This window comes from Canis lupus, chromosome 35 (assembly GCF_048164855.1).
Source record: "Canis lupus baileyi chromosome 35, mCanLup2.hap1, whole genome shotgun sequence".
Lineage (NCBI taxonomy): Eukaryota > Metazoa > Chordata > Mammalia > Carnivora > Canidae > Canis > Canis lupus.
Genome location: NC_132872.1, coordinates 8,031,203 through 8,057,725, shown reverse-complemented (window position 1 = coordinate 8,057,725; position 26,523 = coordinate 8,031,203). Strand labels below are relative to the sequence as shown.

At 37.3% G+C, this 26,523-nt stretch overlaps 1 protein-coding gene and 1 pseudogene across 4 annotated transcripts in view; one reads left to right on the top strand and one right to left on the bottom strand.

Moving 5' to 3' along the window:
• CFAP91 (cilia and flagella associated protein 91) overlaps nucleotides 1-26,523 on the top strand; it is a 104,377-nt gene that overhangs the window by 22,153 nt on the left and 55,701 nt on the right. For all 4 annotated transcript variants that reach the window (XM_072812341.1, XM_072812342.1, XM_072812339.1 and 1 more), the window contains one exon: nucleotides 20,274-20,455. In XM_072812341.1, the coding sequence (XP_072668442.1) occupies nucleotides 20,274-20,455 (182 nt within the window). The remainder of the gene's footprint in view (nucleotides 1-20,273; nucleotides 20,456-26,523) is intronic.
• Nucleotides 16,118-17,019, bottom strand: LOC140624664 (methylsterol monooxygenase 1 pseudogene; annotated as a pseudogene).

The following is a 26,523-nucleotide window of genomic DNA, read 5'->3' as shown; positions in this document are numbered from 1 at the left end:
AAAAACCCTCGTGCTTTGAATTGGGGGAATGGAAAAGGAACCATTTTGAAATATGCCAGAGCACTCTGTTCTTAACAAGGTCAGCTGTTAGGAGAAACTAGTTAACCAGAGCCTAACCTGATGGATATTATTAGAGCCTAACTGACCTGGTGGAAGGAAAATATGCAACTCTAGCCTCCTCTAGCAATCCTGCCCCACCTAGAGGGGATAGAAAAAAACTGAGAAACACTTAAGTTCACAGTCCCTATGCACAGGCTCACCAAAAGACTGTAACATTATCATGGGACAATAGAACACTTATCTTCCCCCTCCTCCCCATCTTACCACCACATTACTAAAGGCCTATTTATAGTAGTTCTTTTTACCCAGTACATTATGTGTCACAGTCAAAAAACAAAAGGCATACTAGAAGGCAAAAAACACAATTTAAAGACACAGCATAAGCTGTAGAACTAGACATGGCAGGTATGTTGGAATTATCAGATCAGGAATTTAAAACAACTATGATTAACATGCTAAGGGGCTCTAGTGGGTAAAGTGAGTAGCATGCAAGATCAGATAGACAATGTCAGCAGAGGAAAGGAAATTTTAACTAAAAAAAGAATGCTGGAAATCAAAACTCTGACAGAAATGAAGAATACCCTTGATGGGTTCATTCATTAGTAGGCAGGATACCACTTAGGAAAGAATTTGGAGCTAGAAGTTAAACCATAGAAAGCTATACAACTGGGAAGCAAAGAGAATAAAGACACAAAGACTGAAAAAAAAAAGGAGTAGAATAGCCAAGAACTTTGGACAACAACAAAAATATAATAAATGTGTAATGGAAACACCAGAAGAGAGAAAGGAACAGAAGACATATTTGAAACAATGACAGGATTTTCCCCAAATTAATGTCAAACACCAAACTACAGAGTTAGGCAGCCCAGAAAACACCAAGCAGGATAAATAAAGAAGTACACTGAAGCATATCATATTCAAACTAAAGAAAATCAAAGATAAAAAATTTTGACAGAATCTAGAGGACAAAAATACCTATAGAGGAGCAAAGATGAGAATTACTTCTGATTTCTCAGAAATCATGTGAACAAGAAGAGAAAGAAGTGAAAATTTCAAGTGTTGAGAGAAAAAAAATCAACCTAGAATTCTGTATCCTATGAAATGACCTTCAAAAGTGAAGGAGAAAGAAAAACTTTCTCAGACAAACAAAAATTGAAGGAATTTGTTGCCATTAGATCTACCTTGCTAGAAATGTTAAGAGAAGTGCGTTAGAGAGAAGGAAATAATAAAGGTCAGAAACTTGGATCTGCGTAAAGAAAAGATTGAATAAATGAAGGTAAAATGAAAGGTTTTATTTTTTATTTTATTTTATTTTATTTATTTATTTATTTATTTATTTATTTATTTATTTATTTATTTATTTATTTTTAAAAATATTTTATTTATTTATGCACGAGAGACATAGAGAGAGAGGCAGAGGGAGAGGCAGGCTCCTCGCTGGGAGCCTGATCGTGGGACTTGATCCCGGGACACCAGGATGTCGACCTGAACCAAAGGCAGACAATCCACCACTGAGCCACTAGGTGCCCCAAAAGTTTTTATTTTTTTAATATAACAGTTGACAGTTTGTTCAAAATAATAGCAACAATGTATTTGGAAACATATACAATCGCTACACATACAGTTGACCCTTGAAAATATGGTGATTAGGGGCACTGACTCATGCATATTAGAAAATCCATGCATAACTTTTGACTTCCCTAAAACTTAACTTGTAGGCTACCCTTACTAATAATATAAACAGTTCATTAACATACATATTTTGTATTTTATATATATTATATACTATATTTTTATAATAAAGTGAGCTAGAGAAAAAGATTTCAAAATCTTAAAGAGAAAATACATTTACAGAACTGTACTGTAGGGAGGAGGGCGGGGGGTGGGGTTGAATGGGTGACGGGCACTGATGGGGGCACTTGACGGGATGAGCATTGGGTATTATTCTGTATGTTGGTAAATTGAACACCAATAAAAAATAAATTTATTATAAAAAATAAAAAAATGTAAAAAAAAAAAAAGAACTGTACTGTATTTAAAAAAAAATTTAGGCAGCCCACGTGTCTCAGTGGTTTAGCGCCGCCTTCAGCCCAGGGTGTGATCTGGAGACCTGGGATTGAGTCCCACGTCAGGTTCCCTGCATGGAGCCTGCTTCTCCCTCTGCCTGTGTCTCTGCCTCTCTCTCTGTATATCTCTCATGAATAAATAAATAAAATCTTTAAAAAAATTTAGTTATTTATTCATGAGAGACATACAGAGAGATGGAGAGACACAGGGGTATTCAGGATCCCTGCGGCAATCCTGATGCGAGACTCGATCCCAGGATCCCAGCATCATGCCCTGACTTGAAGGCAGATGCTCAACCACTGAGCCACCCAGGTGCCCAGTACTGTACTGTATTTATGAAAAAATCCATGTATAGATGGATCCATGGAATTAAAACCTATGTTGCTTAAGGGTCATTTGTGTGTGTGTGTGTGTGTGCGCGCGTGCGCGCGCGCTTATATAAGTAAAATGAATGACAGGAATGATAAACAGATGGACAAATTAGGATTATTTTGTTATATAACAGTCTGCTCTCAGAGCACAATGGAACTAAACTAGAAATTAATTAACAGAAGGGTAACAGAGAATTCCTGAATATATAGAGATTAAGTGATGTATTTTCAAATAACACAAGAGAGAAAGAAGAAATCTCAACAGAAGTAAAAAAAAATATTTTGAACCTTGTGAAAATGATGATACAATTTAATCAGAATTTAGGGTGCAGTGAAAGCAGTGCTTAGAGGGAAATTTATAGCATTAAATTAATATATTAGAAAAGAAGAACTAAAACCAGTCATCTAAGCTTTTACCTTAGGAAACTAGAAAAAGAAGAGCAGATTAAATCCAAAGCAGGAAAAGAAAGGAAATAAGAATTAGAGCACAAATCAATGGAATTGATCAATGAAATCAATAGAAAAAAAAATCAGTGAAACCAAGAGCTGGTTCTTCAAGAAGGTTACTAAAATTGATACCTCTAGCCAGGATAACTGAAAAAATAAAGAGAGAGAGAGAGAGAGGACACAACTTACTAATATCAGAAATAAAAGAATAGATTCTATTGACATTAAAAAGATAATGGAATACAATGAATAACTATGCTGCAAATTTGATAACCTTGATGAAAAGTCAAATTACCTGAGGTGCTGCATCTGTTAAGTGTCTGCCTTGAGCTCAGGTTGTGATCCCAGGGTCCTGAGATTGAGCTCTGCATCATCAGGTTCCCTGCTCAGTGGGGGAATTTACTTTTCCCTCTCCCTCTGCCTCTTACCCTTCTTCCCTGTTTGTGCTCTTTTTCTTACTCTGCTCTCTCTTATAAATAAATAAAATCTTTTAAAAAAGATTTTAAAAGGACTAATTACTTGAAAGACACAATCTGTCAAAACTCACACAAGAAGAAGCAGATAATGTGAACAGACTTCTATCTATTAAGGAAATTGAATCAATAATTAATAACCAAAACATAAAGGACCAGACTCAGATGGGTCTACTGATGAATTCTTCCAAACACTTAAGGAAGAAATGATACCATTCTCCACAATCTCTTTTAGATAATAGAAGAAGAGGGAATACTTTCTAACTTTATGAGGCCAGCATTATTCTAAATCCAAAATCAGACAAAGACATTAAAAGAAAACAGTATGCCAGTGAGCATAGGCACAAAAATCCTCAACAGAATATTAGCAAATGAAATCCAACAGTGTATAAAAAGAGTTATACACCACAACCAGGCTGATGCAAGGCTGTTCAGCATTTGGAAATCAATTAGTGTAATCCATCATATTAACAGGCTAAACAAGAAAAATCACACAGTCATATTAATAGAGGCAGAAAAGTATTTGACAATATCCAATACCCATTCATGATAAAAAAAAAAATTGAGTAAACTAGGAATAGAAGGAAACTTCCTCAACTTGATAAAGAACATGCACAGAAACCCTACAGCATAGTTAATGAAACTCAAAGCTTTTCCACAAAGATCAGGAACAAGGCAAAGATGTCTCTTCTTACCTCTCCTTTTCAACAGCACAGATATTCTAGCTAATGTAATAAAACAAGAAAAGGAAGTAAAATTTATATGGATTGGGAAGGAAGAAATGTCTTTGTTAGCAGATGCTATGTTCATCTATGTAGAAAATCGGGGAAAAGGACTAAAAAAACTGGAACCGGTAAGTGATTATAGTAAGGCTATAGGCTACAAGGTTAACGTATAAAAAGTCTGTTGCTTTCCTATATACCAGCAATGAAAACATGGGATTTAAAATTAAAAATACAATACCACTTACATTACCATAAAAATGAAATATTTAGGTATAAATCCAATAAAATGCAAGATCTGTAGGAGGAAAACTATGAAACTTCAATGAAAGAAATCAAAGAACTAAATAAGTGGAGAGATATTCCATGTTCTTGAATGAAAAGACTCAATATTGTCAAGGTGTCAGGTCTTTCCAACTTGATCTATAGATTTAATGTAATCTCAATCAAAGTCCCTGCAAGTTAGTTTATGGATATCAACAAACTGGTTCTGGAGCCTATATGAATAGGTAATATGTGTTGACAGTAGCCAACACAATATTGAAGGAGAAGAACAAAGTTGAAGGACTGACAATACCTGACTTCAAGACCTACTATTAAGCTATAGTAATCAAGACAGAGTAGTATTGCGGAAAGAATAGATCAGTGAAACAGAATAGGGAGCCCAGAAGTAAGCCTACTTAAATATAATCAACTAATTATTTAACAAAAAGAACAAAGACAATACAATGGAGCAAAGATAGTCTTGAAAAGATGCTGGGATAACAGGACATCTACGTGCAAAAAAAAAAAAAAAAAAATTCCAGACACAGACCTTATACCTTTCACAGAAATTAATTCAAAATGGATCACAAAAAAAAAAAAAAAAAAAACCAAAATGGATCACAGATCTCAATGTAGAATGCAAAACTGTCAAGTTCTTAGAAGATAATATAGGAAAAAACCAAGATGACCTGGAGTATGGCAATGACTGTTTAGCTATAATACCAAAGGTACAATCCTTTTAAGAAATGATGGATGATCTGGACTTTATTTAAATTAAAAGCTTCTGGTTTTTTGAGCAAAGATGACAGAGTAGTAGGAGGACCCTAGTCTTACCTCATCCCTTGAACACAGATAAATATCAAGTTGTTCTGAACACCCAAGAAATCTGAGTACTGACAGAATAGAGTGAACAACCAGAGGGAGAGAAGAGGCCACATTATGGAAGGTAGGAGGTGTGGAGATGTGATGTGAGGGAGAGAGGGATGGTGGGTGTTGCAGAGGGGATGGAGCCCTGATCATGGGAGAGAGGCAAGGGGGGTTTTGCATAGGGGATCACACAAGGAGAACATTTCCCAAAGCCATTGACTGGGAAAATGAGAGAGGCTAATTATTGTGTTTTAAACAGCCAATGGAACTCCAAGGCTGAAGTTTTAGAGTTCCATGCTGTCACTGGTGTGGATCCTGGTAGGTGCTGCAGTGCTCCTGTGAAGAAGGAGGGCAGAGAGCCTGGGAGCAGATAGTGTGATCTGAGGATCCCCTGGGAGAGAAGCACTGAGAGAGATGGTTCGCCCTTCTTGGAGTGCATCTGAGACAAATGGGGGTCAAAAGAGGTGGCAGGCACCATTATGCTCCCTCACCCCTTAGCTTAGACACAGACATCTGCTGAGGGTGGCTAACCTGGACACTGGCTTTTTGTTTTGCTTTACTCCAAACTCTTGTGCATTCATGCTACTTCTGGGACAAACCTGTAGCAGCCCCAGTGTGGCAAGACCCTCCCCCAGAGGACTGGCATAGGTCCAAGCCACATCAGGTCCCTAAAGTTTTGGAAATTTAAAACTCAACCAGCCTGCCTGGGATAAAACACAGGTACCCTGCACTGCTGGGTGGGCAGACATCTGGACACAGGGTGAAGGGAGGGATCTGAGGGACACCTCGGACACAGGGGTGTCTAAGGGGAGATTGTTCTTCTCTGAGGTCTTCCCAGACAGTGGTGGGCACGAACTCCCCTCTCTAGGATGAGGGAGAGGGCTGGTGCCATTTTCCTCCCTTGTTCCTCAACCTAAACTAACTTCAGTAAGCAGCATATGCCAATAGTTTCAGCATAAACTGCTTACACCAAGCCCTGCATCCCTGTACTATGCAGGTGTTTCTTTCTTTCTTTCTTTCTTTCTTTCTTTCTTTCTTTCTTTCTTTCTTTCTTTCTTTCTTTCTTTCTTTCTTTCTTTTCTTTTCTTTTCTTTTCTTTTCTTTTCTTTTTTTCTTTCTTCCCTTTCTTCCTTTTCTTCCTTTTCTTTCCTTTCTTTCTTTCCTTTCGCAGGTGTTTCTTTACTAGAACAAATGTGCCTGAGAATCTGAGCAGCAGGCCCCTCCCCCAGAAGACCAGTGTAAATCCCCTGTACACACCAAATTTACTGACCATAGAATGCTGCAAAGCATCAGGTCTCTTTTAACAAGCAGACTAGAGCACACCTGGTTAAAACTCCCCACACTCTGCCCAAGGTCCAAACAGTCCCCACTGTTGAGGTGAGATGAAACTGTGGAGGACTGACCTGAGGGAAAGAGCAGCCAAAACACAGCAGCAGAGTGCACACAGCATATACCAGAGATGCTTCATGAAGTGCCAGGCCCTGAACAGCATATGAGGCCATTACTCTCAGGAACAGGAAACCTAATAGGCTTTCCTAACACACAGAAGAAGACAGAGCCCTAGATAAATGTCAAGATGGAGGAATTCATCCCAAAAGAGAACGAGAAAAGGTCATAGCCAGGGATCTCACTGAAACAGATATAAGTAATATGCCTGATTCAGAATTTAAAACAACAATAATAAGGATACTAGCTGGACTTGAGAAAAGCACAGAAGACAGCAGCGAGCCCCTTACCACGGGATAAAAGACCTAAAAACTAGTCAGGCTGAAATAAAAAAATGCTATAACTGAGATGAAACTCACTGGATGTAATGACCACAAAGATGGAAGAAACAAAGAAATGAATAAGTGATATAGAAGATAAAATTACTGAAAATAATGAAGCTGAAAAGAAGAAGAAAAGAAAAATATTGGATCATGAATACAGACTTAGGGGACTCAGTGACTCCACAAAGCATATAACAATCTTTTCATAGGAATCCCAGAAGAAGAAGAGGGGGAAAAGGAGGCAGAAGGTTTATTTGAGGAAATTTAGCTGAAAACTTTCCTAACCTGGGGAAGGAAACAAATATCCAAATCCAGGAGGCACAGAGAACTCCCATCAAAATCAACAAAAACATGCCAGCAGCAAAACATAATAAAATTTGCAAAATACAGAGATAAGGAAAAAATCCTAAAAGCATCAAGAGAAAAGAAATCCCTAACTTACAAAGGAACACAAGTAAGGTTAGCAGCAGATCTCTCCACAGAAACTTGGCAGGCCAGAACAGTCACATGATATATTCAATGTACTGAATGGAAAAATATGCAGCCAAGAATACTCTATCTAGCAAGACTGTCATTCAGAGTAGAAGGAGAGATAGTTTCCCGGGCAAACAAAATCTAAATGAGTTCTTCACCATTAAACCAACCCTGCAAGAAATTTTAAAGGGGACTCTTTGAGTGGGAAAGAAAGACCAAAAGTAATGAAGACTCAAAAGGAATAAGGATAAAACAAGCAATACAATGGCACTGAATTCATATCTATTAGTAATTACTCTGAATGTAAATAGACTAAATGCTCCAATCAAAAGACATAAAGTATTAGAATGGATTAACTAAACAAGACCCATCTAGATGCTGCCAGCCAGAGACTCACATTAGACCTAAGGCACCTACAGACTGAAAGTGAAGGGATGGAGAACCACTTATCCTGCCAATGGACATCAAAAGAAAGCCAGAGTAGCCATACTTCTACCAAAGTAGATTTTATTTTTATTTATTTATTTATTTTTTATGAGAGTCACACAGAGAGAGAGAGAGAGAGAGGCAGAGACACAGGCAGAGGGAGAAGCAGGCTCCATGCACTGGGAGCCCGACGTGGGACTCGATCCCGGGTCTCCAGGATCGCACCCTGGGCCAAAGGCAGGCGCTAAACCGCTGCACCACCCAGGGATCCCCCAAAGTAGATTTTAAATCAAAGACTATAACAAGAGTTGAAGAAAGGCACTGTATCATAATAAAGGGGTCTATCCAACAAGAAGAGCTAACAATTGTAAATATTTATGCCCCTAACTTGGGAGCACCCAGATATATAAAACAATAACAAACATAAAGGAATTCACTGATAATAATACAATAATAGTAGGGGACGTTAATACCACACTTACAGCAATAGACAGATCATGGAATCATAAAGTCAACAAGGAAACAATGGATTTTAGTGACACACTGGACCAGATGGACTTATATATGGTCAGAACATTTCATTCTAAAGCAGCAGGATACACATTCTTTTTGGGTACACATAGAACATTCTCCAGAATATATCATATACCAGGTCACAAATCAGGTCTCAACAAGTTCAAAAAGACTGAGATCATACCATGCATATTTTCTGACCAAAACATGAAACTCAAAGTCAACCACAAGAAAAAATTTGGAAAGACCACAAATACATGGAGTTTAAAGAACATCCTACCAAAAAACGAATGAGTTAACCAGGAAATTAAAGAAGAAATAAAAAATACACAGAAACATGAAAATGAAAGCATAATGGTCCAAAACCTTTGGAATGCAGCAAAAGCAATTATAAGAGGGAAGTATGTAGCAAGTAAGACCTACCTTAAGAAGAAGAAAAATCCCAAATACACAACCTAACCTTACACCTAAAAGGGGTAGGAAAAGAACAAATGAAGCCTAAAGCCAGCAGAAGAAGGGAAATAATAAAGATTAGAACAAAAATAAATGATACAGAAATTTAAAAAACCAAACAGGACAGATCAATGAAACCAGGAGCTGGTTCTTTGAAAGAATAAAAGTGATAAATCCCTAGCTGGACTTATCAAAAAAAAAAAAAAAAGAATAAAGACCTAAATAAATACAATTACAAATGAGAGGGAGAGATCACAACCAATAGCACAGAAATAGAAATAATTATAAGAGAATATTTTGAGGGGATCCCTGGGTGGCTCAGTGGTTTAGCGCCTGCCTTTGGCCCAGGGCGTGATCCTGAAGTCCCAGGATCGAGTCCCGTGTCGGCCTCCCTGCATGGAGCCTGCTTCTCCCTCTGCCTGTGTCTCTGCCTCTCTCTCTCTCTCTCTATGTCTATCGTGAATAAATAAATAAAATCTTTAAAAAAATATTTTGAGAAATTATATGCCAACAAATTGGGCAATCTGGAAAAAAAATGGATAAATTCCTAGAAACATTTAAACTACCAACACAGCAGCAGGAAAAAATAGAGAATTTGAACAGAACCACAACTAGCAAAGAAACTGATTCAGTAATCAAAAATATCCTAACAAACAAAAGTCTAGGGCCAGGTGGCTTCCCAGGGGAATTCTATCTTTAAAGAAGAGTTAATACCTATTCTTTGAAGCTGTTCCAAAAAATAGAAATGGAAAGAAAACTTCTAAATTAATGCTATGAGGCCAGCATTACCTTGGTTCCAAAACCAAAGGCCTCACTAGAAAGCATTACAGGCCTATATCCCTGATAAATACGGATGCAAAAATTCTCAACAAGATAATGCAAGTTGAATCCAACAGTATTTTATTTTTTAATTTTTTAAAAAGATTTTATTTATTTATTTGAGAGAGAGAATGACAGAGAGAAAGCATGAATGGGGTGAGGGGCAGAGGAAAAGCAGCCTTCCTGCTGAGCCAGGAGCCTAGTGTGGGGCTCAATCCCAGGACTCCAGGATCATGATCTGGGCTGAAAGCAGATGCTCAGCCTACTGAACCACCCAGGCACTCCAAACAGTACTTTAAAGAGTTATTCACCATGACCAAGTGGGATTTATTCCTGGGCTGCAAGGTGGTTAAATATTCACAAATCAATCAACATGATAACTGCATTAATAAAAATAAGGAAAAGAACCATATGGTCCTCTCAATAGATACAGAAGAAGTATTTGACAAAGTACAGCATCCATTCATGATAAAAGCCCTCACTCAACAAAGTAGGGATAGATGGGACATACCTCAATATCATAAAGGCCAGATACAAAAGACCCACAGGTAATATCATCCTCAGTGGGGAGAAACAGAACTTTTCCTCTACAATCGAGAACAAGACAGGGATGTCACTCTCATCTTTGCTATTTAAAGTAGTACTGAAAGTCCTTACCTCAGCAATCAGAAAACAAAAAGAAAAGACATCCAAATGGGTAAGGAAGAAGTCAAACTTTCACTATTTATGGACAATATGTAGAAAACTCAAAAACTCCACCAAGAAATTGCCAGAACTGATATATAAATTTAGTAAAGTCACAGGATAAAAAAAATCAATGTACAGAAATTTGTTGTATACACCAATAATGAAACAGCAGAAAGAGAAATCAAGGAACCAATCCCATTTACCATCGCACCAAAACAATGATACCGAAGAATAAATCTAACCAAAGAGGTAAAAATCTGTACTCTGAAAACTATAGAACATTTATGAAAAATTTAAGAAGACAGAAAGAAATGGAAAAACATTCTGTGCTCATGGATTGGGAGAGCAAATATTTTTGAAATGTCTATACCACCCAAAGCAATCTATACATTCAGTGCAATCCCTATCAAAATACCACTAGCATTTTTCACAGAACAAACAATCCTAAAATTTGTGTGGAACTACAAAAGACCCGGAGTAGCCAAAGAAATCTTGAAAAGCAAAACTGGAGGCATCACGGTCCTGGAATTCAATTCAATTTATATTACAAAGCTGTAGTCACCAAGACAGGATGGTACTGGCACAAAAACAGACACATAGATCAATGGAACAGAATAGAAAAGCCAGAAATGGACCCACAACTATATGGTTAACTGATCTTCAACAAAGCAGGACAGAATATCCAATGGAAAAAAGTCTCTTTGACAAATGATGTTGGAAAAACTGGACAGCAATGTGCAAAAGAATGAAACTGAACCACTTCCTTACACCATACACAAAAGTAAATTCAAAATGGATGAAAGACCTAAATACAAGACAGGAAATCATCAAAATCCTAGAGGATGACACAGGCAGCAGCCTCTTTGAGCGCAACTGTAACAACTTCTTATAAGACATGTCTCCAAAGGCAAGGGAAACAAAAGCCAAATGAACTATTGGGACTTCATCAAGAAAAAAAGCTCTGCACAGCAAAGGAAACCATCAAGAAAACTAAAAGACAACCTATGGAATGGGAGAGGATATTTGCAAATGACACATCTGATAAAGGGTTAGTATCCAAAATCTATAGAGAACTTATCAAATTCAAAAAAAACCAAAACAAATAATCCAGTTAATAAATGAACAGAAGACGTGAATAGACATTTTTTTTTCCAAAGAAGATATCCAGATGGCTAATAGACATGAAAAGATGCTCAACCTCACTCATCATCAGGGAAATACAAGTCAAACCATGATGAGATACCACCTCAGACCTGTCAGAATTGCTAAAATTGACAACACAGGGAACAATAGATGTTGGTGAGGGAAAGGAACCCTCATGCATTATTAGTAGGAATGAAAACTGGTGTAGCCACTCTGGGAAACAGTATGAAGGTTCCTCAAAAAGTAAAAATGAAAATTCCCTATAATCCAGCAATTGCACTACTATTATTTACCCAAAGGGCACAAAAATACTGATTTCAAAGAATACATGTACCTGATATTTATAGAAGTATTATCAAGAATAGCCAAATTATAGAAAGAGCACAAATGTTCATTGACTGATGAATGGATAAAGAAGTTGTGGTACACACACACACACACACACACACACACACACACACTGGAATATTACTCAGCCATCAAAAAGAATGGCGTCTTGCCATATGCAATGACATGGATGGAACTAGAGTGTATTATGCTAAGCAAAATAAGTCAGAGAAATACCATTTGGTTTCATTGACATCTGGAATTTAAAAAATAAAATAGATGAACATGGGGGGAAAGACAGGCAAACCATAAAACAGACTCTTAACTATAGAGAACAAACTGAAGGTTTTTGGAGGGGAGGTGGGCAGGGGGATGGGCTAAATGAGTGATGAGTATTAAGCAAGGCACTTATTGTGATGAGCACTGGGTGTTATGTGTATGTGATGAATAACTAAATTCTACTCCTGAAACTAATACTATACTGTATGTTAACTAAGTGGAATTTAAGTAAAAACCTAAAGAAAAAATAAATAAAATTAAAAACTTCTGCTATATGAAGGACAATGTCAATAAAATGAGAAGACAAGCCACAGACTGAGAGAAAATATTTGCAAAAGACATATCTGCGAAAGGACATTACTCAAACTATGTAGTGAACTGTTCAAACACAACAAGAAAAAGAATAACCTGATTTTAAAACAGGCCAGGGACCTTAACAGACACCTCACCAAAGAGGATGGATATACAGGTGGTGAATAAGCCTATGAAAAGATGCTTCACATGATGTGTCCTTGGGGAAATGCAAATTGAAAAAACAATACGATGTCACTATGCATTTACTAGAATGGCCACCGTCTGGGACACTGATAACACCAAAAGTGGAGCCCTGGAAACCCTCATTCATTGCTGGTGGGAAATACAAAATGATACAGCCACTTCAGAAGACAGTTTGGCTGTTTCTTATAAAACTAAACATACTCTTACTATATGATCCAGCCATCGTGCTCCTTGGTGTTTACTGAAGGAGTTGAAAACTTATGTTTATACAAAACCTGCGCGTAAACCCATAGATGTTTATAGCAGCTTTACTCATAAATGTCAAGACTTAGAGGCAACCAAGATGTCCTTCAGCAGGTTGATGGATAAATAAACTATGGTATATTGAGACACTGTAATATGTTATTCATTACTAAAAAGAAATGAGCTATGAAGTCATGAGAAGGGGGTCATGGAGGAATCTTAAATGCATATTCCTAAAAGAAAGAAACCAATTGGGAAAGGATATGTACTGTATGATTCCAACTCTATGACATTTTGGAAAACGCAAAACTCTGGAGTTTTGCGTGGGGAAATACTCTGTATGATGGATGCATGCTATTATATGTGTATACCATATACATAGGGATTTGTCCAAACCATAGAATATGTAATACAATGAGTGACCTCTAATATACACTATGGGGTGATTATGATGTGTAAATGTATATTCCTCAGCTGTAACAAATGTACCACTCTGGGTGGTAGGTGTAAGGATATTGATAATGGAGCAGGCTATGTATGTGTGGAGCCAAAACATATATAGAAAATCTCTGTACGTTCCTCTCAGTTTTGTTGTGAATGTAAAACCACTCTGAAAACATTAAATCTTTAAAAAAATACAAATAATCATTAGAGTTCATAGTTACAGAATAGGATTTGCTACTTTGTGAAACCCCTCTTTGTGTTTAGTTTTGTTGGGGCTGGGAGGAAAATCTAGAAGACTGTGGATATGGCAGACAGTGCATGCTTTTCCATCTAGTGGAGGAGGAAGGGCCCGGGAGAGGGAACGGAGCAGAGATAAGTGCTGTCAGCACACCAAACCTAGAATAAGTGAGTGTGTGGATGGGATCCAGGGCTCAAGCCACATAAGAAACAGGTATGGGGTCTTTCTGGGTTTTGAGTCCTGACTGAAGTTGGGGAGGAGTAGGAAAGAGATCATTGTTCTTTCTTACTCCATTTATTCTCCCCTAAAACCAACTGAAATAGTTTGGAGAAAAATAACAAGTTAGAAAAGAAACTGTATTAAGTTACCATAGGACTTCTGTCAAAGTATCATTTCCCCTTTGTATCCTCTCCTCTGACCTACCTGTAAGGATATTTTTTTTAAGATTTTATTTATTTATTCATGAAAGACACACAGAGAGAGGGAGGCAGACACACAGGCAGAGGGAGAAGCAGACTCCCCACAGGGAGCCCAATCTGAGACTTGATTCCTGGACACTAGGATCATGCCCTGAGCTCAACCACTGAACTACCCAGGCATCCCCACCTAGAAGGATCTTAAGTCATCAGAAAGCTTAGTCAGAGGATTCATTAGGCTTTATCACAATCTTAGCATATTTGATCAGATAGTTCAAGCATGTAATTTTTAATTTGGAAAACAGTTTATTCTCTTGATTCAAATTAATAGTGTTACATAGTAATAGTCATATGATCTGGGATGATATAAAGCTGATTTGAAGTTATTTCCTCAACTAGAATTTTGGTAGTAGAATAATTTGTGCTGAAAACATAAATTAAAATACCTAAATTATCTACATAGGTTAGAAATCCATAGCAGCTGCTGAAAAATACCACTTAATTCCACTTAATACCACTTGAATTCAGCATTAACAACTTATTATTTTTTAAGATTTTATTTATTTATTCATGAGAGACACAGAGAGAGAGGCAGAGACATAGGCAGAGAGAGAAGCAGGCACCCTGCAGGGAGCCCTATGTAGGACTCGATCCCAGGACCCCGGGATCGTGACCTGAGCCAAAGACAGATGCTCAAACACTGAGCCACCCAGATACCCCAGCATTAACAACAATTTATTTTATTTTATTTTATTTTTAATTTTTATTTATTCATGATAGTCACACACACACACACACACACACACACACACACACAGGCAGAGACATAGGCAGAAGGAGAAGCAGGCTCCATGCACCGGGAGCCTGACGTGGGACTCGATCCCGGGTCTCCAGGATCACGCCCCGGGGCCAAAGGCAGGCTCCAAACCGCTGCGCCACACAGGGATCCCCTTAACAACAATTTAAAGTAGTATTTCATTACAAGTTTAACCTCTCAGTAGGTGCTTCTTTCTAGCTGACTTGAAGTGCATTTTTCTTAGAGTTAAGCTCTATATGTTTTGCTTATTATATTTTTTTGACCAAAAAAAATCACATTTATTTCAGTAGTTCAAAGTGCAAATACAGCAAGTCAGTTCACAATGTTTCAAGATACAGTTTTAAGTATAATGAAAACTTGATATACAAAAATGAAAGGGTAAATAGCAGAAATCTCAATTTTTAAAAAAATTCAAGTAACCCAAAAACCTTTAGACTAAAATATTCCATTTACAACAATTCAGAAACGCCTTAATTTATAGATACCAGTAGTACATTGCAATCCAAAAGGACTTCTCAAAGGAGAATCACCCCAAACCAGTCAGCTCAGGACAAGAGTGGAAGTTCTTGGGGCGGCCTGTTTCTGATTTGGCAGCCTCACTCTCACTGTCGATTGATATGGTTTGACCCATGATACTTGGATGTTTAAGCAAATTCTAGAAAATATTTAAAGTTCAGTATGAGGCCAACACCCTGATAAGAGATACTGAAATGGCTACCATATATTTGCAAGATTTTAAAGACCTATTTTATTTTATTTTGTTTATTTTTTAAAAGATTTTATTTATTTATTCATGAGAGACACACAGAGAGAGAGAGAGAGAGAGAGAGGCAGAGACACAGGCAGAGGGAGAAGCAGGCTCCATGCAGGGAACCTGACATGGGACTTGATCCTAGGTCTCCAGGATTAAACCCCGGGCCGAAGGTGGCGCTAAACCGCTTAGCCACCGAGGCTGCCCTAAAGACCAATTTTAACTTCAGGCCTATGGTGTTACTGGGGGAAAGACACAGATTGATACTTCTTCCATTACTTAAAACCTTTCTGTAAGGTTAGCAATGTGGCCTTTACAACTTCCTCATGAAAATCATACTTCATTATATATTTACTTATTTCTACACATACAGAACTTTTATGTAAAGTAGAAAAAGTTCCCACTAGGAAGATAATTAAAGGTTGTTAATGTTCTTTGTATCACTTAGCAGTCAAGACACATGTTTATTTCTGCTCCGCAGAAGCAATGTTAGCTATTTGCTTCAATTCAGGAAAGGTGTGGGTTTTCAGGATGGTTTAGATGAGATATTTATTGAGTCTTTTTCTCAATCTTCTTCATCATGATAGACAGTAAATTGAGAGTCTGTTCTGAAAATTCTATCCCACCATGTAAATGTGGAAGCATGGTTTCTGATGAAGTTCATGTGGTAGAAATCATGATGCCGACAACCAGCAGAGAGAGGGATCAGATTTAAAGGGTTCAAAGGAATGTCATAGCCACTATGGACATCAATAGTTTCTATCAAACAAATAGTCACCCATGCCCAAAGGAGGATGACATGATCACATAAAAGCATGATTCCTATGAAAAATCCAGTTCCAAGAATCAGAGTTTCCAAAGAATATGCATATTATTCAGCTTCCATTCCAAATGGAGCCTGAAACTCATGATGAACTTTATGAATATATTTATATATTCTTTTGTGATGTAAGGGCCTATGCAGGAAATAGTGCCAGGTATCCTCAATCACTGCACAGCCAAAGCATCTTGCCAAAAGCATATACCATCTTGGCATTCTTTCCCAATCATAAAGTATATTAAAATACTCTGTAAAATAATAAGGTCCACAGATCAAAGGAAGCTGGATACAAAAGTGATTAAAGAGAACTACTTTAAAACATTTCCACTGGTTTTCCCATGTTTCTGGTTTATCCTTTGGAATTTTGTACTTTTTCATGAAAGGTATAAATTGAAACAAAAATCCAGGTAAACAGAACAAGAAATAAAGAACCTCGTGAAATACCAAGGATCCCCATGTTGCAATCTGGAACTTTGTATAATTCTTCAACATATAGTTCCAAGCATTTTTAAATGGTTCTTGTAGAGGGTTCTCAGGTAAAAGTGAACCTACATACTCTACAGCCAAGGATGCTAAACTAAAGATGCTGATACTTTCATTTGTTACCATTTTTCAAATCTCTGCAGAAAGCCTTAGAATTCTGGCCGAGTGGTGGGAATGCCTGTTTTGCTTATTATAAACACCTCCCATTGCCTTTGACTATTTTTTTTAAAATGTTAATCTCTTTTTTTGCCATTGTATTTAGGTTTTTAAAGATGTGATTTAACATACTTCTACCAACTGGAAAACATATTCTTTTACATGGAAATGGCAGTATTGTTTTAATAGTACTATATGTCTAGGTTTAAAAGAATAGAAAATTTAGAAAACGATGAACATGAAAAAAAATTCTGTAGTCCTATCCAGAAATAATTGTTGTTAATTTATTATATATCCATTTAGGCATTTTTCTGTGCACAAAACCCAGTTTTTAAATATAAAAATGAGCTTCTGTTGTACATCCTGCTTTACAGTGTCTTTTGTTCCTACTTTACATTGAATCATGGACATTTTTGTATGTTCACAAGTACTGATTACATTTTTACTTTTATTATTTTTTTAAAAGATTTTATTTATTTATTCACGAGAATATACAGAGAGAGAGAGAGAGAGAGAGGGAGAGACACAGGCAGAGGGAGAAGCAGGCTCCATGCAGGGAGCCCGACACGGGACTTGATCCCGGGTCTCCAGGATCACGCCCTGGGCCGAAGGCAGAGCTAAACCGCTGAGCCACCCGGGCTGCCCGACATTTTTACTGTTAATAGCTGCATAAATTCCATTATATGGGCCATATTTTTTGAAGTAGTTTTTCTGTTGGTCATGATCATTTAAGTTTAACTTTTCTTGAAAAAGAGCCACATGAATAGATTGGAAAGATTTCTGTGAAGTATGATTTAGTTAAAAAAGCAAGATGCAAAAATGCATTCATGTTGGCACAACAATAAAATAATACTCTGTATATTTGTGTGTAGAAAAATAAATGTGGATAAAAATACAGCAAGGTTCAGGGATAATTCAAGGATATATTCTAGATCTAGGATATACATAGAGGGTACTGATAAAGGTGGATAAAGGAGGAAAAGATATTGAGGGAAACAAACTTTAAAAGAAAAAAGCACTGCTGGGTTGCCTGGCTAGCTCAGTTAGTAGAGCATGCAACTCTTGATTTTGGGGTTGTGAGTTCAAGCCCCACATTGAGTATAGAGATTGTTTAAAATAAAATCTTTGTTTTATTTTTTAGATTTAAAAAAAAATTAAGTAGTTAACATTTAGTGTATTATTAGTTTCAAGGGTAGAATTTACAACACCCAGTGCTCATTACATCAAGTGCCCTCCTTTTTTTAAAATTTTTTATTTATTTATGATAGTCACATACACACACACACACACAGAGAGAGAGAGGCAGAGACACAGGCAGAGGGAGAAGCAGGCTCCATGCACCGGAAGCCCGACGTGGGATTCGATCCCGGGTCTCCAGGATTGCGCCCTGGGCCAAAGGCAGGCGCTAAACCGCTGTGCCACCCAGGGATCCCTCAAGTGCTCTCCTTAATGCCTATCACCCAGTTACCCCATCCCCTCACCCAACTCCCCTCCAGCAACCTTCAGTTTATTCCCTTTAGTTAAGAGTCTTTTATGACTTCCCTCTCTGTTTTATTTTTCCTTCCCTTCCCCTATGTTCCCCTATGTTTTATTTCTTAAATTCCACATATGAGTGAAATCATATGGTATTTGTCTTTCTCTGACCTATTTCACTTAGTGTAATACACTCTAGTTCCATCTGTATCATTGCAAATGGCAAGATGTCATTCTTTTTGATGGCTGAATAATATTCCATTGTATATATGCGCCACATCTTTGTCCATTCATCAGTCAATGGACATCTAAAAGTATAATCTTAAAAAAGAAAAAATAACCACTAGAACGTTAAAGCATATGTGCTATCATACTTGTTATATAAATTATGTTTAAGAGTAGACATAGGTTTAAGTGAATTAATCTAATTTTTTTACTTAAAAATAGCCAGAATTAAAAAGAACCAAAGATGAAAATATGAATCGAAGTTGATGCCTAATAACCTAAGGTGCAACCATTTTTTTTAAATGGGCCATTAAAATTTTTTTGTAAGGTTTTACTCTTACACATTAGACTTTATGAATGTGTTTGCTTATATCTCTGTACACTTGTCCAATTATTTCCTAGAATAAATTCCTATGAGTACAGTGGCTGGGGCAAAAAAGTATTTTAAAGGTCAGATATATATTGCTAAGTTACCTGTTAGGTTATATCTATTTGTATTTCAATCAACAGTTTATGTGAATGCCTGTTTTCATCACAACTTCATCAATCCTGGGTATTTTCAATCTTTTAAATCTTTGCTTATGTGATGTAATAAAACAGAATCTTTATGTTTTATTTTACTTTTCTTTGGTTACTAGTTATGGTCATTTTTTCATATGTTAGAAATTTTAATTTTTGTGACTTGTTCTTTACTCATTTTTCCGTTAGTATTTAACTGTCATTGATTTACAAGGGCTTTTTGTATAGAAAGACTGTTTAACTCTTATATATGTTGCAGAACCTATTTCTAAGTGTGCCATTCATATTTTAAATTTATGATACTTTGAGGTATAAAAGTTTCAACTTAACCTTAGTTCTACTGATCATTTTCTTTTGTAGCCAGAGAGGCTTTTGAGCCATGCTGAAAAAGACTTGCACTCAAAGGGGGTATATTTACTTATGTTTCCTATTAATACTTTTGTAGTCTCATTTTTATATTAAATACCTTAAAATATCTGGAATTAATTTTTGTCCAAGGGATGAGGTAACTTTTCTATAGCTAACCAAGTTATCTTAGCATTAATTATTGAGTCATCTATCTAGAAAGAGCCTTGTCTTTTTAAAAAACCAGAAAGCATCTCTAATCTTTTCTCTGCTCCTGAATTTCTAGAGGGAAACAGTTAAAATCGGTTGTGTACCTAAAGGCAGAGAAAAAAGAAACCAGGAAGTAGCAATTCTAAACAGGTTCAGAAGTAACTCTGTGACATCCTAGAATCTACCTCTTACGGTTCTATACTACAGTCCTGCCCAGTGATACACAGATAAATAGCTGCTTTTGTGAGTAGACCTGGGCTTCTGTATCCCCTCGGGTTTTTGGCAGAGGTGAGACTAATAAGGCAGTTCTCTCAAGATAATTGGGCATAATCCTGGTTACACTGTATTCATGAATCTGTGCATGTTTAAAGGGGGAATGGGCTTATTAAAGCTAAGGACTTATTTCTACTTGACTATGTAGTATTCTGAGTGACTGGATCGGGTTTTAATTTTTAAAATCATTTTCCCTTTTAGGACACAGGCATATACTTTTCTCCCTATTTCTGCTAAATACCCACCCGTACTTTCGAAGCATACTGTGGGTACCCAGACTGATTATCGGGATGCTGAAGTTCAAACTGATCCATATTCTCCAGAATATGTAGTATGTCAGGATTCAATCCCTGAGCTCTTGACCCTGGCTACTCTTACTTGGGGTGAGTTGGTAATTATCTTGGATATTTGCAGATATCTGTCCTGATCACCTTGCATACTGTTGAGTTCCTGGAAATGATGTGCTTAGAAGCAACTGGGGTTTAAATGTTGCTATTTAAAATGTCTTGCTCAACAGAGCTACTTCTTAGATTCATACTTCTGCTGATACTTTTTTTCAAAAAGAGGTACCCTTTTCACTTAAAGGAGGGTTATTGTACTTTATCCCTGAAGCTGAAGTTCTATTTCAGCTTAATTTTGTGGTTATTTGGTGACAACTCACCTTCTTCCTTCCACTGTTTTTCCTAGTGAATCAATTCCTTTTTATTGAGCAATTCTTACTCTTTTACACATAAATCTTTTTTGAATGTATAATACTGAATGTATATTACACCATATGTAACAATATTGTCTTACTTTGCCCAAAGTATCTTGCAATTTATCAAATCTCTCTTAAATACCCTATTGGATGATTTGGATGATTTCTTTTGCTATGATTTCGGAAATGCTAATATGGTTCTGACTCAGAAATTCACTCTTAGAATGCAATAAAATCTGACTGAGGCCTATATTATGTGAAATTAGAAAAATTAATCAGAAAAGGGGTTTTCAGAAATAACAGCTTCTTGAACTCACTTGATTGTAGCTGGGAAACTGAGAACCAGAGACGCCAACTCCTCCCAGGTGTTGGAGGTAGTTGGTACAATGTAATGGCTTTTATTAAAATGAGATGACTTTTGTTTCCCATTTGTGATGGTTTGCTGTGGTCAAGTCTGCATCACAGGCAATGAAGATATACATATCTGAACTCTAGTTTGATTCTCATTTCCTGGCTCACCTTAATGAATTCAGATGAAGCATTCTTGCCATCCATACTTGAAATCAGTGGCTCTAATTTCACTAGATGACGGATTAAAAATATGCTGAAACTTTTCCCTTCTGCTCTGAATACACTAATGTGTATATTAGTGTATATATATGTGAATATACATATATTCATATATTGGTTATGGGTATATTAGTGTGAGTTGGTAATTGTCTTGAATATTTGCAGATGTCTCTCCTGATAACCATGTGAGCTATTGAGAGGAGAAGGAGAGAGAGAGAGTATGTGTGTATACACACTGATATACACATAACGACACTTTTAAAAAAAGGAAGAAAATTTCCATAGTTTTGAAGTGGAGATTTCTTCCTAAAATAAAGAAATAGCTGGGAACCTATGATGATGAGTAGGGATTGTGAGTGGTAGGGAACCAGATCTGAGTTACCTGCCTGAATTAGAGGAAGCAGGACTTTTCTCCTACCTACAGGTGGGACTAAAGCTCATTGCCTGCGAGCACAGAGGTTGAAGTATCAGTAAAAACCACTGTGAGTCAGGCCTGCTCCTTCATTTGTGAGGCCTTGCCTCGGAGTCTAAATGGAGTCCTATAAACTATATGTATAGATGTTTAAAAATTATAAATCAAGTTAATATCTGATAAGTAAAATATGTTCTGTATTTTTCACAAATATATCTTTATAATGAATTGAAAGGACAAATTTAAATTGAAAATTCTTAGATTCTATGGGATTCTTTGGTAGAATGGGGCAGCAGGGGAGAGGCTGCCTGTGACTTGCTTTTTTCTTTGGCTGTGTTCCACATCATGAGGGGTCTGTCATGTACGCATGTGATTACCTCACCCTATTTTTCTAGTCTCTGTGTACATATCCCTGTAAACAGCCGCCACTTGGCTACCCTTTGGGTTTAAGGGTAAACAAACAGCAGGATATAGTCTGCCCTTGAGAGTCTGAATTCTGGGAAATGGTCCTTGTAAATTTTGGAAGGAGGCTTGGGCCATTTGTTCAAGGAATTCCAGGATCTTTAAGAGTAGAGTAGTTCCAGATGGGCAGTCTGTTAACTCGTCATCCTCAGGGCTCTAGAGAATGAGGCTGTAGAGCTGTTCTTCTTGCCAGGTCAGAGTGTTACTACCCAAGGTGATTGTGAGAGAAATCTTTGGATGATCTCAACCCAAGAATCACAAGGCATCTAAGGAACACAGACACCAGGAGTGATCCACAAAAAGTTCAAAAAAGGTGTGTGTGGGGGGAGCAGAGAATAAATTCCTAAGCAAACAGAGCAAGCACATGGAGCAATCTCAAAGGGACTTAGGAAGTACTTTTTATATCCTCAAAGAGATCAAGGAGAGTAGAGCATGAAAACAAGAAGGGGAGCTATGAAAAAACCAATTGCAATCCCTGGGAAGGATAACTATGAAGTTTGAAATAAAATGAACTCAGTAATAAACTAAGTAGAGCTGAAGAACAAATTAGTGAAATGAAAGATTAAATGAACAAGTATTCCAGAATGTAATGTGCAAAGGTAGAACAAGATAAAAAAGGTAAGAGCCATGGGGGATAGGATTATAAGATCTGATAGTAGAGAGAACAGTGGAGAAGCAATGCAAGAAAAGATAATGGCTAAAAAATAATAATAAAAAAAAAAAAAAAAGAAAAGATAATGGCTGAGAATTTCCTAAAACTAAAGAAAGATATGAGTCCATAGTTTGAAAGATTTCTTTGAAGACCAAACAAGATTAAAAAAAAAAAAATTCATACCTACTAATAGAGGAAAAAAGAAAAAACTGCAGAAGCTTTTGGAGACAAGTCAGATTACCTAAAAAGAGACAAAAACCAAATTGACATTTCATAGAATTATTTTTAAAGTGTGGGAAAATAATAGCAAACCTAGAATTCTTTTACCAGCCAAACTGTTATTCAAGAGTGAAGGTGAAATAAATAAAGACTTTTCATAGGATAAGACATTTCATAGGATCTACCTTATAGGATATTGTATTGATTAAATAAACTCATTTATGTAATGTACTTAGACCAGTGCCTAGCATGTAGATAAGCATCTTGTAAATGTTAGCTATTAATCTGAGTAAAGGAAGATGAAAGCATATATTTCAGTGAGAAGAAAAATGATCTCAAAAGGAAGAAGCAGGGTTTGAGAACATGATGAGCAAAAAAAAAGAGAAAAGTATATAATTAAAATAAAATTAAATTAAATTACTTGTTAGGTGTTGATTTTCTAAAGATGATATTTTTTAAAAAAGATTTTACTTATTTGAGAGAGAGAGTGCACAAGTGTGAGGGAGGGGCAGAGGGAGAAGCAGACTCCCCGAAGAGCTGGGAGCCTGATGTGGGTTTGATCCCGGGAACCCGGGATCATGACCTGAGCCAAAGGCAGATGCTTAATTGACTGAGCTATTGAGGCACCTCTAAAGATGATAATTTTTGAAAAAAAGAAGCAAGTACTAAAACTCTAGATCAGGACTGGCACACTATGGTCCATAAGCCAAATTGGTCCTGGAAAACTACATGAAGTCAAAATTTCAGTGACGCTAAAGAGGTTTTATTGGAACACAGACACACTCATTTGTTTGTATACTATCTGCTTGCTTTTGTAGTTTTTTTTTTTTTGGAAAAAAAGTCTAATGTTAATTCCAGTATAATTAACATTCAATGTTATATTAATTTCAGTTGTACAATATAGTGATTCAACAGTTCTGTACATTACTCAGTGCTCACCACAGTAAGTGTATTCTTTAATCCTTGTCACCCATTTCCTCCATTTCTTCCCTCTAATAACTTCCAGTCCTCTATTATTAGGAGCCTATTTTTTTTTCTTTGTTGTTTTTTTTGTTTCTTAAATTCCATATTGAGTGAAATCATATGGTATTTGTTTTTCTCTGACTGATTTCGCTTAGCGTATCCTCTCTAGCTCTATCCATATTGTTGCAAATGGCACAATTTCATTCTTGTTTATGGCTGAATAATATTCCTATATATATTCATTCATCAGTCCATGGACACTTGGGTTACTTCCACAATTTGCCTATTATAAATAATGCTGTTATAAACATAAGGGTACATATATCTTTTGAAATTAGTGTTAGCTTTTGTATTCTTTGGGTAAATACCCAGTAGTGGAATTATTGGATTATATGGTAAATCTAGTTTTCAATTTTTTTTTTTTTTTTTTTTTTTTTTTTTGAGGAAACTACATACTGTCTTCCACAGTGGCTGCAGAAGTTTGCGTTCCCAGGGCACTTGGCTGGCTCAGTCGAAAGAGTTTCCTTAATCTATTTTCATCTTTTATTATTCTTTTTTTCTCTCTTGTTCAGCTTGATTGCTTTCCATGACTCTCTCCTCCAAGTCACTGATCTGTTCTGCTTCCTCTACTGTACTATTTTTTCCCCTCTAGTGATTTTTAACTTCAGTTATTGAGTTCCTCATCTCTGATTGGTTCTTTTTTGTGTTTTTTATCTCTTTGTTGAGTGTCTCACCAAATCTTTTGCTCTTTTATCCATTCCAGTGAGTATGTTTATGACTATTACTTTAAATTCTCTATCAGGTATATTGCTTATCTCCGTTTCATTAGCTTCCTTGTCCAGTCCTTTCATTTGGGACATATTCTTTTGTCTCCTCATTTTGTCTAACTCTCTGTGTCTATTTCTATGTGTTATGAAAGGCAGCTACATTCCTGACTCTTGAAAGTCATGGGTGTATGAAGAAGTGGTCCTATGGTGTCTTGCAGTACAATGTCCTCTGTTCACCAGACCTTGGCATTCAGGGATGTCTCCTATGTGTGTTGTATGTGCCCTACTGTTGTGACTTAGTCATGTTTGCCTTCAGTCTAGTCCTCTACAACGGTTCTCTTTGCCTGTTGTGGGCAGGGTTTGGTCCCTGTGTTGTAATTTGGCCAGTCTGGGGTTGCCTTGAGCTTGAGTTGAGTCAGACCAGGGGCTTGCTAGAGCTTCAGTAGCACTGAACTGCAAGGTTTTCTCCCTGCGTTGTCCATGGCATGTGTGATTGGACTGACGTGCGGTAATCTTCCCTTCTCCCTGGGGCAGGAATTGCTTGCAATGGTGGTGGTCCTTATTTGGGCTGCATGATGTCAGCCTTGGATGGACTAGGGTAGTTCCACAGGAGACATGAGGTAAGAGTGAATGGTGTCAGCAATGTCTGTCAATATGCAGGGAAGTGACCTGCAGCTGCTTGGGACTACTCTGCTGAGGCAACTTGGTTGGAGTGGGCAGATCCACAGAAGACTGTGGGGTAGGGCATGCTGTTAGCAAGGTTGGTGGAGATTATTCCTGCTGTTCTGGTTCTGGTAGGTGTCCATGTATCTACACCGGGGGGTGGGTATGTGAAATGGCTCCTGCTAGCTCCTTTGTTCCTAGAGAAGTCTCCCAAAAATCTCTGCCCCTACAGCACAGACTCTGAGATTAGTAAATAAATTTCCCTCTTGTATACCCCAAGTGTTTTTCAAATTTCTGCTTCTAGGCTGAATCTCAGTGAGCCTGTTTGTTGTGCAGTCTCATTAAGGTGGGGGCTCAGTTTCCTCTCAACCTCCTCCTTGATCCCACTGATTTTTTTAAGTTTTGGGTACTAAGCCTCACTGATTTTAAGAGATTGTGAAGCCAGGCCCCTCTGGCTTTCAAAGCCAAATGTTATGGGGATTCATCTCCCCAGTGCCTGTCCCCTGTGCCTGGGGTGCCTAGCATGGGTTCTCCTCCTGCCTGCACTCACAACATTCCTCCCTTTTGTGGATAGTCCTGCAGGTCTGCTTGGCTCCCACCATGTCTCTGCCCTGCCTACCCTCCTCAATGTGGCCTCTTTTCAGCATATAGGTGTGGAAAGTCTGTTCTGTCAGTATTTGGGGTTTTATTCTGGTTATTTACACTGACGGGTGTATATCTGGTTGTATTGTGGGATGAGGTGAGCCTAGGATCTTCCTACTCTGCCATCTCCCCATAAGTCGCTCTACATTTTTTAACGTAATGATAATTAGGAGGTGCTCCTGGCATTTATCACATGGGATGGGGTTTGGGAGCCAGGCTAGTGTGGTACTAAACATCCTGTCCTGCATTCAGCAGTCCCATACAAGAAATAATTGTTTGCCCAATATGGCAGTGATGTCACTTTGGTTGAGAAATACGGACTTAGTGCGGTTAAGAGGAAAATATTGAGGTATAAAGATTAGAAATGAGAAGCAAAACTATTTATGATGTACTCATTTAGAAAA